General features: G+C 49.7%; 1 protein-coding gene across 1 annotated transcript; it reads left to right on the forward strand.

Annotated features, from left to right (window-relative positions):
• Positions 1–2,558: 2,558 nt before the first annotated feature.
• Positions 2,559–15,789, forward strand: LOC140720449 (oxidized low-density lipoprotein receptor 1-like). Its single transcript, XM_073035303.1, has 6 exons — positions 2,559–2,629; positions 8,743–8,910; positions 12,851–12,993; positions 13,334–13,398; positions 14,757–14,942; positions 15,607–15,789. The coding sequence occupies exons 2-5, from the start codon at positions 8,808–8,810 to the stop codon at positions 14,935–14,937; spliced, it is 492 nt and encodes a 163-aa protein (XP_072891404.1). The 5' UTR covers positions 2,559–2,629; positions 8,743–8,807; the 3' UTR covers positions 14,938–14,942; positions 15,607–15,789.
• The last annotated feature ends 980 nt before the right edge of the window (positions 15,790–16,769 follow it).

Genomic DNA, 16,769 nt, shown 5'->3' on the forward strand with positions numbered 1-16,769 from the left:
TTTGGTGTACAAGTCTGGGGTACACACACCGTGAATGGTGAGGAGTGCCAAGGGACTGACACAGGTCCCACTCGACACCGACACAGCCTCGCCGTGAAACTGACACGTCCTTCTTTGTGACACCGATAGTCCGACACACTCATAATACTGACACACTCCTTTCGGTCTCCATTACCCGTACCCCTCCCGTCTCCTCACTAACTAACCTCTGTATCCTCGAGCGTATTCCCACTCCCATATCTTTCCTGGTATGCGTTACACACCCCAATCTCTCCTACACTCGGCCTCTTTCCGTCATCCCACACCTTCCCTATGCCCCTCCATGTATTCAGAAGGAACTGTAATGAGGGAGTGGGAGAGATCACGTCTGTTGTCACACCTCGCTCTTTCCCCCCGAATATCGATTTCCCGGTTCTGAATCTCTCCACTGCTCTGTGTGCGCAGGCCGATCATGCGGTTTCACCCATTGGCTGTAATCTCCATTGGCTGTAATCTCACCACCCCTTCCAGCAAAGCGCTCTGCACTCATTTCGACCTCTGTACCCCGCACCCCATCCGTGGAGCTGGGGGAAGGTTATCGACTTCACAAAACAACTGAACCCAACAGCCTGTTTTGAGATGTTGTGGTTGGAGCACCCCCCAGTGGTTGACCTCTGGCAGTGCCTGATACGACTTTGTGGAGAGAGCTTCACTCAGTATCTAACTCCAGATGCGTGTGATGGGGCTGCATGTAGTGAGCTTCAGTTCTTCTCTGACCCCGGGTGGGTGTTCGCGACGGGAAAGAAGGAGCTTCTCTCTGTGTCTGTACCCGGAAAAGTGTCATGGGACAATGTGGAATGAGATTCACCAGGGAACTGTGTGATTGGGTGGCATGGAGTGAGACCACCCCCCCCCCTGTATGTTTGGAGTGAGAACCCCCTCCCCCCGTGTCTGAGTGAGAGAGACAGGTGATTTCGGTGTCTCCAAGCAAAGAGAAGGAGTCAGGTAAATGTCACTCACACGTGTCGGCGAGTGGCCATTAAATAGCAGCGATACACGGAAGTGTCAGCGTTTAAACAGCAACCACTCAGGGTCTGGGATCCATTAGCAAGTGCAATTAAATGGCGGGTGCAAGCGGAGAGGGCACTGTTGGAGTGGGCAGTGTCATCGTGGCGATTATATACCGCTTTGGTACTTCAAGGAGGAAAGTCCTGAGTGAGAGAAAACACGAAACTGTTGAGAGATTTGTTTTCGTTTCATTTATTGTTTCCATCTTAAGAATTGCACAGTTAGACTAGTAGGCAATGGCTGGCTGGAGCGTTGAATGCCCCTCTTGCAGGACGTGGGACGGCAGGGAGACCTCCAGCGTCTCTGGCGACTTCACCTGTCAGAAGTGCATCCGGATGCAGCTTCTAACACTCGGGGTTACGGAGCTGGAATTGGAACTGAATGAACTCAAGGTCATTCGGGAAGCTAAGGGGATGATAAGGAGGGCATATTGGAAGCAGTTAGACCCACCGTGTAGGACAGAGGATACAGCGTGATAGTCTAGAAGCTGAAAGGGGTTAAGCAGCCAGGGCAGAATATACTTGTGGCCAAATTCCTGGGCAATTAGTGTATTGGGAGAGGCTATTTTCTTGCAGAGGTATAGCGGGTAATTTGAAGCCCAAGCGCCATTTAACAGAGTCCAAGGGAAAGGCCCTGACCGTCAATGGTGGGAAATGTTGAAGGAGAGAGCGACTTGGGTGTACACTGCTGGGATACACACATTGTGAATGGTGAGGAGAGCCGAGGAAACGAGCGACGGGAATTGGGACTTGGGTGTACTCTGCTGGGATACACACATTGTGAATGGTGAGGAGAGCCGAGGAAACGAGCGACGGGATTCGGGACTTGGGTGTACACTGCTGGGATACACACATTGTGAATGGTGAGGAGAGCCGAGGAAACGAGCGACGGGATTTGGGACTTGGGTGTACACTGCTGGGATACACACATTGTGAATGATGAGGAGAGCCGAGGAAACGAGCGACGGGATTCGGGACTTGGGTGTACTCTGCTGGGATACACACATTGTGAATGGTGAGGAGAGCCGAGTAAACGAGCGACGGGATTCGGGACTTGGGTGTACACTGCTGGGATACACACATTGTGAATGGTGAGGAGAGCCGAGGAAACGAGCGACGGGATTCGGGACTTGGGTGTACTCTGCTGGGATACACACATTGTGAATGGTGAGGAGAGCCGAGTAAACGAGCGACGGGATTTGGGACTTGGGTGTACTCTGCTGGGATACACACATTGTGAATGATGAGGAGAGCCGAGGAAACGAGCGACGGGAATTGGGACAGAGTCTCCAGTTTCCGAGTCCACAAACTAGTTTCTTGTCGCCTCTTTACGGGAAGAGTGTGGGGGTCTTCGGAGAGAATGCAGAAGAAATTCACCGGGGCGCTGCCTGGAATAGACAGTATAATTTATACACAGCAGCGGTGGATTAGATCAGGGAAAATGACGATGAACAAAGTCACGAAACGATTTTTTTTTTTCCACAGACGGCATGGGCAGTGAGACCGATCAGACTCAAGCATATGGCTTATCTGCGTTTTAACAGCGACCCTCATTATCACGGGTATCTGCTGGAGGATTCATGGTGAGTTTCACACCGGTCGCAACGACCAAACCGCAGAGAATAAGAATGGCTATTGTAACAGTGACACATTACCAACATTACCCCGAAACACCTTCACTGTGATACCAAGACACCCCTCACTGTGGTACTGACTGGCCACTTATAAGTACTATGACACATACCTCACCGTGACCCCGACACAGCCCCCACCAACACATCGCTCAAAGTGATACCGACACACAACTGCCAACCATAGAACATTACAGCACAGAAGCAGGCTCTTTAGCTCTTCAGACCTATTTTTACTGCCTCGTCCCACTGACCTGCAGCTAGACCATATCCCTCCACACACCTCTCATCCATGTACCAGTCCAGGCTTTTCATAAATGATAAAAGTAAGCCTGCATTCACCACATTAAATGGCGGCTCATTCCACACTCCCACTACACACTGTGTGAAGAAGCCCCCACTAATGTGCCCTTTAAACTTTTAGCCCTTCACCCTTAACCCATGTCCTTCGATTCTTTTTTTCTCCCGTAAACTCAGTTGAAAAAGCTTGCTTGCATTCACTCTATCTATACCTATCATAATTTTATACACCTCTATCAAATCTCCCCTCATTCTTCACGCTCCAGGGAATAAAGTCATAATCTATTCAACCTTCCTCTGTAACTCAGTTTCTCAAGTCCCGGCAACATCCTTGTACACCTTCTCTGCGCTCTTTCAACCTTATTAATATCTTCCTCTAATTAGGTGACCAAAACTAAATGGAACACTCAAATTCGGCCTCATCAATGTCTTATAAAACCTCGCCATAACATTCCAACTCTTATTCTCAATCCTTTGATTTATAAAGGTCAAAGTGCCGAAAGCTCTGTTTACGACCCTATCTACCTGTGACGCCACTTTTAGAAAATTATTCATCTGTATTCACAGATCCCCCTGATCTACTGCACTCCTCAGTGTCCTACCATTTACCTTGTATGTTCAACCTTGGTTTTTCCTTCCAAAGTGCAATACCTCACACTTGTCTGCATTAAACTCCATCTTCCATTCGTCATCCCACTTTTCCAGCTGGTCTAATTCCCTCTGCAAGCTTTCAAAATCTTCCTCACTGTCCACTACACCTCCAATCTTTGTATTATTTGCTGATCCAATTCACCACATTATCATCCAGATCATTAATATAGATGGCAAATAACAATGGACACAGCACTGATTCCTCTGGCACACCACTAGTCACAGGCCTCCACTCAGAGAACCAATCCTCCACTACTACTCTCTGGCTTCTTCCATTGAGCCAATGTCTAATCCAATTTACTACCTCACCATAAATACCTAGCGACTGAATCTTCCTAATTAACCTCTCTTGCGGGACCTTGTTAAAGGCCTTACTGAAGTCCATGTATACAACATCCTCTGCCTTCCCTTCATCCACTTTCCTGGTAACCTCCTCGAAAAATTTTAATAGATTGGTTAAACATGACCTACCACGCACAAAGCCATGTTGTCTCTGCCTAATAAGTTACAGTCTGTAGATCATATATCTTAGTTCTCCTTCCAATTGGTTACCTACTACTGACGTCGCACATACCGGCCTATAATTTCCCGGATTACATTTACAGTTTTTTTTTAAACAACGGAACAACATGAGGTACCCTCCAATCCTCCAGCACCTCACCCGTCGATACCAACTTTTTTATATATCTGCCAGGGCCCCAGAAATTTCAACACTACTCTCCTTCAAGGACCAAGGGAATACTCTGTCTGCTCACGGGAATTTATCTACTCTGATTTGCTTCAAGACAGCAAGCCCAAACTCCTCTTTAACTGTTGAGGTTCTGTGACCTCACTACTTGTTTGCCTTATTTCCAGAGGCTCCTTGCAATTCCTTAGTAAATAGAGATGCTAAAAAAAATCAGTTAAAATCTCCCCCATTTATTTTGGTTCCATACATAGCTGAATGCTCTGCTCTTCAAGAGGACCAATTTTATCCCTCAATTTTATACTCCTCAAGCACCTTAGTTGCTCCTTGTTGCCTATAACTTTCATTCATCTCTTTCTTCTTCTTTATCAGATTTCCAATCCACGCTTTTTCGATCCTTTCTCATTTCTTCAAATTTCCGCTTTTTCCAGTTTAGTACATCAACCCGAAGACCTGATCTATCTTTATCCATGGCCAAGTTGAAAATAATGGTGTTATGATCATTAGACCCGAAGTGTTCCCCTACACACACTCCCGTCACTTGTCCTAACTCGTTTCCTTATAGGAAATCTACTATTGCATCCTATCTAGTTGGTACCTCTATATATTGATTTAGAAAACTTTCCTGATCACATTTTACAAAATCTGACCAGTCAGTATGGGAGCCCCAACAATATGTGGAAAATGGAAATCTCTTACTATCAGAACTTTATGTTTCCTGAAGTTGTCTGCTATCTCTCTGCAGTTTTGCAGCTTCAATTCTCGCTGACTATTGCGTGTTGTGAAATACAATCCCATTAATGTGGTCATACCATTCCTGTTTCTCAGTTCCACCGAGATGACCTCGGTAGACAAGCCCTCTAATCTATCCTGCCTGAGCACTACTGTAACATTTTCCTTGACTAGCAATTCCAACACACACCCTTCAACCCTTTATCTCTACCACCTCTGAAAATTCGTATCCCTGGAACATGAAGCTGCTAGTCCTGCTCCTCCTATAGACAAGGTTCTCTAATGGCTATGAAGTCATAATTCCATGTGTTAATCCACGCCCTCAGGTCGTCTGCCTTCCTCAAAATACTCCTCGCTTTTATGTAGGCAAACCGCAGAAGATTATTACCACCACACACAGCTCTTCTATTTCTGACTTTGCATGAACTTTTAACATCATATATTTTCACTCCCGGCTCCACTATCTGCACTGGCACTCTGGCTCCCATCCCCTTGCAAATCTAATTTAAACCATCCGCCATTGCACTAGCAAACCTCCCTGCAAGGATATGGGTCCCCCTGTAGTTCAGGTGTAACCCTTCTCTATTGTACAGGTCTCACCTGCTCAGAGGAGATCCCAAAGATCCAAAAATCTGAAACCCTGCCCCCATACCAGATCCTCAACCACGTGTTCATCCTCCAGATCATCTTACACTTACCCTCACTGGCACGTGGCACAGGAAGTAATCTTGAGATCACTACTCTCGAGGTCCTGCTTTTTAACCTCCTACCGAACTCTCCATAGCTCACTCTTCAGGAGCTCCTCACTCTTTCTTCCTACGTCATTTGTACCGAGGAGAACCATGGCATCTGGCTGCTCATCCTTCCATTTCAGAATGCTGTGCACTCCATCAGAGAAATCCCTGACCCTGGCACCCGGGAGGCAACAAACCATCTGGGAGTCTCCGTCAGGACTACAGACCCTCCGGTCTGTACCTCTGACTATCGAGTCCCCTATCACTACCGCTCTCCTCATCTGCCCCCTCCCTTCTGCCCTGCAGAACCAGACTCAATGCCAGAGATCCGGCAACCGCAGCTTGTCCCAGGTAAGTCATCCCTCCCAACAGCATCCAAATCTGTATACATGTTGTTGAGGGGAATGGCCACAGGGTGTCTCTGCTCTGTCTGCCCTTCCCCCCTTCCTCGCCTGACGATAACCCAATTACCTGTGACCTGCTTCTTTGCCGTAACTACCTCCCTGAAACTACTATCTATAATCTCCTCATTCTCGGGAATGATCCGAAGGTAATCCAGCTCCTGCTCCAGTTCCGTAACTCGATTTGTTAGGAGTTGGAACTGGATGCACTTGCTGCAGGTGTCGTTGTCAGGGACAGCGGAGTTCTCCCTGACTTCCCCCATCCTGCAAGAAGAGCATTCCAGCATCCTGCCTGGTATTCTCTCTACTCTAAACTAACGAAACAAAACTTACCGGAACCTACATTTGATAAGGTTCCACGCGGTAGGCTTATTCAGAAAGACAGAAGGCATGGGCTCCAGGGAAGTTTGGCAGGTGGGTTCAGAATTGGCTTGCCTGAAGAAAGCAGAGGGTCGTGGTGGAGGGAGTACATTCGGATTAGAGGGCTGTTACTAGTGGTTTCCCAAAAAGATCGGTTCTGGGACCCCTACTTTTCCTGAATTTGACTAACGACCCGTAGTGGAGGTAGAAGTCTGGGTTGGCAAGTTTTCAAACGACACAAGGTTTGTGGTGTTGTGGATCGTGTGGAGGATTGTCGAAGATTGCAGAGAGACATTGACAAGATGCAGAAGTGGGCTGAGAAGCGGCAGATGCAGTTCCTCTCGGAGAAGTGTGAGGTGGTACAGTTTGGAAAGACAAACTCTAAGGCAGAGTACAATGTAAATGGCAGGATAACTGTCACTGTGGAGGAGCCGAGGGATCTGCGGGTATATGTCTACAGATCCCTAAAAGTTGCCTCACAGGTAGATAGGGCAGTTATGAAAGCTTATGGAGTGTTACCTTTCATTAGTCGAGGGATAGAGTTTAAGAGTCGCGATGTAATGATGCAGCTCCATAAAAATCTGGTTAGGCTACACTTGGAGTACTGTGTCCAATTCTGGTCCCCTCATTGGAGGAAGGATGTGGAAGCAATGGAAAGGGTACAGAGGAGATTTACCAGGATGTTGCCTGGTTTACAGAGTATGCATTATGAACAGAGATTAAGAGAGTTAGGGCTTTGCTCTTTGGAGAGAATGAGGATGAGAGGAGACCTGATAGAGGTATACATGATATTAAGAGGAATAGATAGAGTGGACAGCCAGCGCCTCTTCCCCAGGGCACCACTTCTGAATACAAGAAGACATGGCTTTAAGGTAAGGGGTGGGAAGTTCAAGGGGGATATCAGAGCAAGGTTTTTCACTCAGAGAGTGGTTGGCGCGTGGAATGCACTGCCTGAGTCAGTGGTGGAGGCAGATAGACTAGTTTAATTTAAGAGACTACAGGACAGGTATAGAGAGGAATTTGAAATGAGGGTTTATATGTGACGCTTGGTTTAAGCGTCGACAAAACAGTGTGGGCCGAAAGGATTGTACTGTATTATTCTATGTTCTATGTTCCATAAGACGGGCACACAGTAACCGTGATAAAAACGCGGCCTTTACCGTAACACAATCAAGACTCGTCCTGACACCGACACGCCATTCACCATAACATCAACAATGCTGATACTGTAGCACAGTCACGACCTTCAACGAGAGACAGATAGACTCCTAACCGCGACACTGACATGACCATCGCCGGGACACGCACATGGCAGTCACACTGACCGCATGGTACCCTTCAGTAACATCGACATGCCCCTGACTGATAAACTCCTCAATGGGACACTGAAACACACCTCACAGTGACACCGACACGCTCTTCACCGTGACACTGATGTACCGTACACCGTGACATCATCACGCTCCTCAACGTGATCTGCTCCGCCCCGCACCGTGACAAAGACTCAGAAGTCACTGTAACACCCCATACCGTGACGGTATCGCCTCTCAACATTACACAAATGCACCGCTCACTGAGGCAATTACCCGCACCTCACCTTGACATAGGCAAACCCTGAACGTTATACCAACACCTAAATTCACAATGACACCGCCATAGTACTCTCTGTGACACCATCACACACCTCAGCGTGACCCTCTCACACAAACTGTGGCCAGGACATATCCCTCACCGTGACACAGACATACCCCTCTCGGTGAGACCAACACACGCCACACTGTGACACAGATACTCCACCCACGGTGACAACACAAGGCCTCTCACCCTAATATTTTCCTCGCCTTGACATCGAAATAAACCTCATTGTGACCCGGCACACTTCCCGCCGGAGCACAGAATCTCCTATCACAGTGACACCGACACGTCACTCACAGCAACTCGGACATTCCTCGCACGACACTGACGCTGACCCCCATTGTAACAACAACAAAACCTTCACCGGGACATTGATATACCCCTCAGAGAGACACAGACACGCCACTGAAGGTGGCGCCGACGCCTCTCACTGTGCCACCGGCACATCCTTCACTGTGACACCCTTCACCGTGACACTGACACAACACTCTCCGTAACCCGGTCGGTAGCGTGACGCTGACTCACGTGTCACTGTAAACGCTCAACATCCTTCACCATCTCTCTCAGTATCACAGATTCGTCAGTCTTACGAAATATGTCACCGAACCTCGAATCTGTCCGTTCTTAAACGAATGAACAGCGATCTCCGTCACCAGTTCACTGAGATGGAAACGAAGTACAGATCTGTCAACGAAACCAAGGCTCAAATCTGTGAGTTGTTGACCAGCAGAAGAGGTGAGGCATCACCCCCCTCTTTCACCTGCTCCTCATCACAGGGCAGGCATGGAGAGAGGAAGCGTCACTTTGTGCTTGACATCGGGAGTGTGTGATGAGATGGTATGGAGGGTGATTCACTCTGTGTTTGACCCGGCGAGAATGATGGGACTGCGTTGAGGGAGTTTCACTCTGTCACTGAATCCAGGAGAGTGTGATGGGACGTTGTGGAGGTGGATTCACTCTGTGTCTGAACACGGGATTGTGAGACGTAACACTACAGCTTCACTTGATGTATCACTCCGGGAATGTCTGATGGGACAGTATGGATCCACATTCACTCTATGTCTGACAGCGAGATCGTGTGATGGGACACTGCACAGAGAGATATACCTCATGTCTGACCCCTGAAGTGTGTTATGGCACCGTGGAGATAGTTTCACTCTGAATCCGGGAGTGTGTGGTGGGATCGTGGAGAGAGCTTAAGTCTGTCTCTGAATCCGGGAGCGAGTGATGGGTCGTTGCAGAGAGGGATTCATTCTGTGTCTGAATCCGGGAGTGTGTGATGGGACGTTGCAGAGAGGGATTCATTCTGTGTCTGAATCCGGGAGTGTGTGGTGGGACGTTGCAGAGAGGGATTCATTCTGTGTCTGAATCCGGGAGTGAGTGATGGGACGTTGCAGAGAGGGATTCACTCTGTCTCTGAATCCGGGAGTGAGTGATGGGACGTTGCAGAGAGGGATTCATTCTGTCTCTGAATCCGGGAGTGAGTGATGGGACGTTGCAGAGAGGGATTCATTCTGTGTCTGAATCCGGGAGTGTGTGGTGGGATCGTGGAGAGACAGCTTCAGTATGTGTTTGATTCCGGGAGTGTGTGATGGGACGGTGCAGATGGGCGTTTATTCTATGTGACAACGGATTATCTGATTGGATATTGTGGAGGGTGTCTGCCCCCGTGGGTGTGCCATGGAAGGGTGTGGGCGGAGCTTCGCTTTGTGTGAAAACACAGGTGGGTGTGATGGAACGGTTCAGAGAGAGCCTCACTCTGTGACCCGCCAGGAAATGTGTGATGCGACGTAAGGTTCGAAATTCACACTGTGCTATACTCGGGAGTGTGAGATGGGGTCCTGTGGAGGCAGCTTCCCTCTGTCTCTGATCCCGAGTGTGTGATGGGACGTAAGGATGGAGATTCACACTGTGCTATACTCGGGAGTGTGAGATTGGGTCGTGTGGAGGAAGCTTCACTCCGTGCCTGAAATTTGCTATGTGGAGCGTTGAGAAGCAGACGATGGAGAATCACTCGTACACCAATATGAGTCGTGTGCGCTGAGGGAGTTCCTATCTGTGTCTGTCCGCTGGAGTGTGTGATGGGGCCACGGAGAGAGAGATTCACATTGTGTCTAATCAAGTTATGTGTGATTGGACTTGTAGAGGATCTAAGTTCTGTTCTCTGATACAGGAGTGTGTGAGGGGCGGTGCTGAGGGAGCTTTACTCTGTGTCTGACCCCGGGAGTGCGTGCTGAGACGATGTGGAAGTAGTAACACTCAGAATCCAATGTAGGCCGAAGCTTCACTCCATGTCTGACCCCAGGGCGTTTATAAACGGCAGTGTGCAGGGAGCTTCACTCCACATCTGACCCCGTGCGTTTATAAAAGTCAGTGTGCATGGAGCTTCTCTCCACGTCTGACGCCTGGCGTTTATAAAAGGCAGCGTGCACGGAGTTTCACTCCACGTCTGACCCCGGGCGTTTATAAAAGGCAGTGTGCACGGAGCTTCACTCCAAGTCTGACCCCGGGCGTTTATAAAAGGCAGTGTGCACGGAGCTTCACTCCACGTCTGACCCCGGGCGTTTATAAAAGGCAGTGTGCACGGAGCTTCACTCCACGTCTGACCCCGGGCGTTTATAAAAGGCAGTGTGCACGGAGCTTCACTCCACGTCTCACCCCGGGCGTTTATAAAAGGCAGTGTGCATGGAGCTTCACTCCACGTCCGACCCCGGGCGTTTATAAAAGGCAGTGTGCACGGAGCTTCACTCCACGTCTCACCCCGGGCGTTTATAAAAGGCTGTGTGCACGGAGCTTCACTCCACGTCTGACCCCGGTGTTTATAAAAGGCAGGGTGCACGGAGCTTCACTCCACGTCTGACCCCGGGTGTTTATAAAAGGCAGTGTGCACGGAGCTTCACTCCACGTCTGACCCCGGGCGTTTATAAAAGGCAGTGTGCACGGAGCTTCACTCCACGTCTGACCCCGGGCGTTTATAAAAGGCAGTGTGCACGGAGCTTCACTCCACGTCTCACCCCGGGCGTTTATAAAAGGCAGTGTGCATGGAGCTTCACTCCACGTCCGACCCCGGGCGTTTATAAAAGGCAGTGTGCACGGAGCTTCACTCCACGTCTCACCCCGGGCGTTTATAAAAGGCTGTGTGCACGGAGCTTCACTCCACGTCTGACCCCGGTGTTTATAAAAGGCAGGGTGCACGGAGCTTCACTCCACGTCTGACCCCGGGCGTTTATAAAAGGCAGTGTGCACGGAGCTTCACTGCACGTCTGACCCCGGGCGTTTATAAAAGGCAGGGTGCACGGAGCTTCACTCCACGTCTGACCCCGGGCGTTTATAAAAGGCAGGGTGCACGGAGCTTCACTCCACGTCTGACCCCGGGCGTTTATAAAAGGCAGTGTGCACGGAGCTTCACTCCACGCCTGACGCCGGGCGTTTATAAAAGGCAGTGTGCACGGAGCTTCACTCCACGTCTGACCCCTGGCGTTTATAAAAGGCAGTGTGCACGGAGCTTCACTCCACGTCTGAGACCGGGCGTTTATAAAAGGCAGTGTGCACGGAGCTTCACTCCACGTCTGACCCCGGGCGTTTATAAAAGGCAGTGTGCACGGAGCTTCACTCCACGTCTGACCCCGGGCGTTTATAAAAGGCAGTGTGCACGGAGCTTCACTCCACGTCTGACCCCGGGCGTTTATAAAAGGCAGTGTGCACGGAGCTTCACTCCACGTCTGACACCGGGCGTTTATAAAAGGCAGTGAGCACGGAGCTTCACTCCACGTCTGACCCCGGCCGTTTATAAATGTCAGTGTGCACGAAGCTTCACTCCACGTCTGACGCCTGGAGTGTGTGATGGGTCCGTGGAGAGAGAGATTCAATCTGCGTCTGGCCGTGTTAGTGTGTGATCGGACGGTGCAGGGATCATAAATCTGTGTCCCACCCCGTGTATGTATGATGGGACTCTGTGTTTGGCACAGTGAGCATGTGATGAGAAACTACAGCGGGAAGGGTGGTGGGTGAGAGATTTTGGGAGTGGGGTGATACGTGTGTCTCACACAGGGAACGCTGACGCATGCCTGGACAGGAGACATGATAGAGGTAGACAAGTTATTAAGTGGAATAGATAGAGTGGATAACCAGCGCCTCTTCACCGTGTCACCACTGCTCAACACAAGAGGACATGTCTTTAAGTTAAGGGGTGGGAAATTGAAGGGGGATATTAGAGGAAGGTCTTTCACTCAGAGAGCAGTAGGTGCGGGGAATGCACTTCCTGATTCTGTGTTGGAGGCAGATACACTCATTAAATTTAAGAGCTTACTAGACAGGTACATGGAGAAAATTATGGTGGGGGGGAGTTATATGGGAGGCAGGGTTTAAGTGTTGGCACAACATTGTGGGCCACAGGGACTGTACTCTGCTGTGTTATCCTATGTTCTATTCACTCTGTGTCTTGACCCCAGGCGTGTGTGATGGATGGTGTGAAGGAAACTTCACCCTGTCTGATACTTGTTAATTTACGATGGGACGTTGCGGAGGGATATTCACTCTGTGCCTGACTTCAGGTGTGCGTGATGTGACCGCGTGGAGGCAATTTCACTGTGTGTGTCACCCCCAGTGTGTGTGATGGGGAAGTGTGAAGGGAGATTCACTCTTTGTGTCACCGTTCCTTGTTCCTGATTTCCAGAGCAAACGTGTTCCGAGGACTGGGTCACAAATAAAGACCGGTGTTATTACGTATCCACGTTTGAAACATCTTTCCCCAGAGCGAAGCAAGAATGTTCAAACCGTGATTCAAGGCTGCTGGAAATCAATTCAAGTGATGAATCGGTATGTGTCACAGCACGAGAAGATCCCACAGTAACACAGGAATCATCACACACTCCCGGGGTCAGACAAAAAGTAAATCTCCCTCCACAACGTCCCACCAGACGCTCACGGGGTCAGACACCGAGTGAATCTCCCTCCACAACGCCCCATCACACACTCCCGGGGTCAGACACAGAGTGCATCTCCATCCACACCGTCCCATCACACACTCCCGGGGTCAGACACAGAGTGCATCTCCCTCCACACCGTCCCATCACAGATTCCTGTTATAATCAGTTTAGGGAAGGTACGTAGATAGTTTTCAATTTTTGGTATTAATCAAGTAAATTTAACTTCCCAGCGCTTTGCATCCCACAATCTTCTGGACAACAACCTTGTTTACTGGATTGAAAAATGCGAAAACAGGTGAGATTATCACTAATCTGTGGGGTGAAGATTGGTTATTGACATTGTCCTGATGGGAGAAAATGGGATTAGTTTACGGACTGAAGTAGTTTTATCGTAAAACGGAGAGGCATTGTGATTTGTTTGTAGACTGTACGTGGGTAGGGGGTAGGGTGGTACAATGGGAGCATTTTGGGACCCACACGTGTCTGTCGGGGAAGGACAGGGCAGTGGGAATATTTCGGAAACTGCCAGAGGCCAGTGGGGAGAGATCAGTGCACAGAAATTATTTTGGTACTGACGCATGCTGGTGAGGACAGCGCGGTGCTGTGGGATCATTTTGGAGATAGTCGCCGGGCTGTGAGGAGAGGGAGCAACAGTGGGATTAGTTTAGTGAATGACATGGATCTGAGGGGCGAGAGTAGGACAACTGGATTAGTTTGGAGACCGATGCAGCGTGACGCACACACAGTGAGTGAACGGGATTATTTTGCGAACTGAGGCAAGGATGTGGGGGAGAGGGTGCCAGTTGTATAAGTCGGGAGGCGGACCAGAGGCTATGGGAAAAGCGCGGAGTAGTGGGATATGTCAGGAGACAGACACGAAGCTCTGGGTAGAGGAAGGGGCAACGAGATGAACCTGGAACCAGACAGGGCTGAGGGAAGAGTGTGGAACAGCGGGATTCATTTCGAGACAGCCATAATTCTTTGGGGAGACGGAGGGACAGTGGGGTTTGTTCGGGGACTGAAACAGATCAAAGGGAGGACGGTGGGCCTGTTCGATTCGTATGGGGACTGAAAGGGGACTGTGATGGGGAAGCGGTTCGGTGGGATTAGTTTGGGGGATACGGGGCTGTGAGGAAATATTGGGTCAGTACGATTAGTTTGGGGACTGACACAGGATTGTGGGGAGACACTGGGACCGTGGTATTTATCTGGGTACCGGTACGGGGCTGTGGGGAGAGAGTGGTTGAGTGGGATGAGTTCGGGGACTGAAACAGATCAGAGGGAGGACGGTGGGCCTGTTCGATTCGTGTGGGGACTGAAAGGGGACTGTGATGGGGAAGCGGTTTGGATCTTTATTCCGAAGCGGTTCGGTGGGATTAGATTGGGGTATACAGGGCAGTGGGGAGATATTGGGTCAGTACAATTAGTTAGGGAACTGACACAGGATTGTGGGGAGACATTGGGACCGTGGTGTCTGCCTGGGTACTGACATGGGGCCGTGGGGGGAGAGTGGTTCAATAGGATGAACTTGGGGACTCACACAGGCAATTAGGAGAGATCGAATTCATGGGATTATCTTGGGGACGGACTCCACTCGGGTCCTCTACTGAAGCTGCTTTTTCTCTGTTGAATTTTTTTAACCCTCCTGGATAGGAATGAGAGCTGGAATCTCCTGTACAAGGGGACCTCTGGAACGCCCGTCTGCAGGCAGTGCGGAAGTAGTAACACTTGTGATGGTGATTGGAGTTTCATCTGCGAGAGGTCGGCACCTTTGTTCCCGGATATTCCTGAAAAGATCCAGGATCTCTGCCAACAGCCAGTGGAGTCGACATGAATCAAGTGACTACCCCCATTTTTACTTCCTTCTCTCCCCTTCACTCTCACTCCTAAATCCTGTCAAATTCTCTCCTCACCCTCTCTGCCCCTCCCTCCTACTCCATCTGCTTCACTTGTCGCCATCATATTCTCCCCACCACACACCGACAAACCCCTCTCGCCGTCGATCCTCTTCGTTCTGGCCATCCCCCCCCCACCCCGTCCCGCTCTTCCTAGTTCCCTCTACCTTTCTCTCTACCCCTCAGCTCCCCTTATTACCTCGAACTTTCTCCGCCCGCTCTTTCTCTGCTCCCACTGCCCACGTCTCACCTCTTCCCTCTCTCAGGCACTCTGTACCTCCCCTTCCCGTTCTCTCTAAACCCTCCGTCTCTCTGATCTTTCTCTCACTTTCTCCTTTCCACTCACTTTCTCCTTTCCACTCTCTCTCACATCAATCCTAGCGGTCTGGTTCACGACAACCCAACCCTGGTTGACAATCTGCCCGCATTCCCACTGTCTGTGCCCCTCTCGGGTTTATGGAACTCTGTAACGTTATAACTACGCTCCAGGGAATAAAGATCCAACCTTTCCTCTTACCCACCCTAACTCAGTCCTCCGATTTTCGACAATGTCCCCGTAGAACTCCCTGTACAATATATCCATTACACTGACATTTTTCCTAAATCAGGGCGGCCTCACCGACGTCTTGTCCCACAGCAACGTGACCTCCCGACTCCTGTACTCAGTGTGACTGGTGAAGACCAAAATGCCAAGTGTCCTGTCCACCCTATCGGATGTTTTCCACCGGAATCGCTATTTCAATTATTATCTGACGCTTATAACCCCTGGAATTTGTTCTTTTGAAGCATCAGTACGGCACAAAGATGTACAATTAATGTCAATTGCAAATATTAATAAACACCGTAGAAATGTCGAGTTAGTGCTGACGCGTTGAAAGATGTGATGGGGCAGGGGAAGAAGCTGTTCCTGAATCGCTGTGTGTGGGTGTTCTGTCTCCCGGAGTTGTCAAATACTCCTCCTATAATACCACGTCCAATCCCGTTATCATTCCCGTGAACCTTATCTAACGTCTCACAGCCCCTGTGAGATAAGCGATCGATACCTGCTCACAAAACTCCAAATTTGACCTCACCAGTGACGTATTAAACCAGAGAAGACGTCAATGCTTTTACGTCCCAGTCCTCTCGAAATGAATGCTTTTCATCGCATTTGCAGTTGAACTAAACAATATCTGAACCGTGAGTGTGTGAAGGGATGGGGAACAGGGAATTCACTCAGTGTCTGTACCAAAAAAGAGGTGATGGGACAGTGTCGAGTAAGAATCACGTGTTTGAACGCGGGGGTCTGCCATGGGACGGTGTAGAGGGAGCTTAACTCTGTGTCTAACCCCCAGAGTGTATGATGGGACAGTGTGGAGGGAGGCTCAGTCAGTGTCTGACCCCGGGAGTGTGTGATGGGACGGTGGGAAAGGGAGATTCATTCAATGCTGACTCCGGAAATGCGTTATACGACTGTGAGTGACAGCTTTACTCCTTTTCCGAAACGTTGGGACAGCGCGGAGGGAGCTTCAGTCCTTGTCTGATTCCGAACTAGTGTGATCTAATGTTGGTGAGGGAGCTTCACTCAGTCTCTGCCTCCGGGTGTGTATGATGGGATGGTATGGAGGAGTCTCGCTCAGGGTCTGACTGAAGGTGTCAGAGACTCATATATATTTCCCCTTGGGACAGCCTCCAATCAGAGTTCGGGAGCGAGGAAATGTGTGCATTATAAACCAGTGCCTCGCGTTTGTTTGAACAACAACCAATCAGCAAGGCGGGTTCATCAGCAAGA

The sequence above is a fragment of the Hemitrygon akajei genome, unplaced genomic scaffold (assembly GCF_048418815.1).
Source record: "Hemitrygon akajei unplaced genomic scaffold, sHemAka1.3 Scf000042, whole genome shotgun sequence".
In the NCBI taxonomy this organism is placed as follows: Eukaryota; Metazoa; Chordata; class Chondrichthyes; order Myliobatiformes; family Dasyatidae; genus Hemitrygon; species Hemitrygon akajei.

Excerpts from the sequence above, each read along its gene's own strand:
- LOC140720449 (XM_073035303.1), top strand. The coding sequence starts at position 8,808 with ATGAACAGCGATCTCCGTCACCAGTTCACTGAGATGGAAACGAAGTAC. Across the intron at positions 8,911-12,850 it reads GTTGTTGACCAGCAGAAGAG|AGCAAACGTGTTCCGAGGAC; the intron begins GTGAGGCATCAC and ends CCTGATTTCCAG. Across the intron at positions 13,399-14,756 it reads ATTGAAAAATGCGAAAACAG|GAATGAGAGCTGGAATCTCC; the intron begins GTGAGATTATCA and ends CCTCCTGGATAG.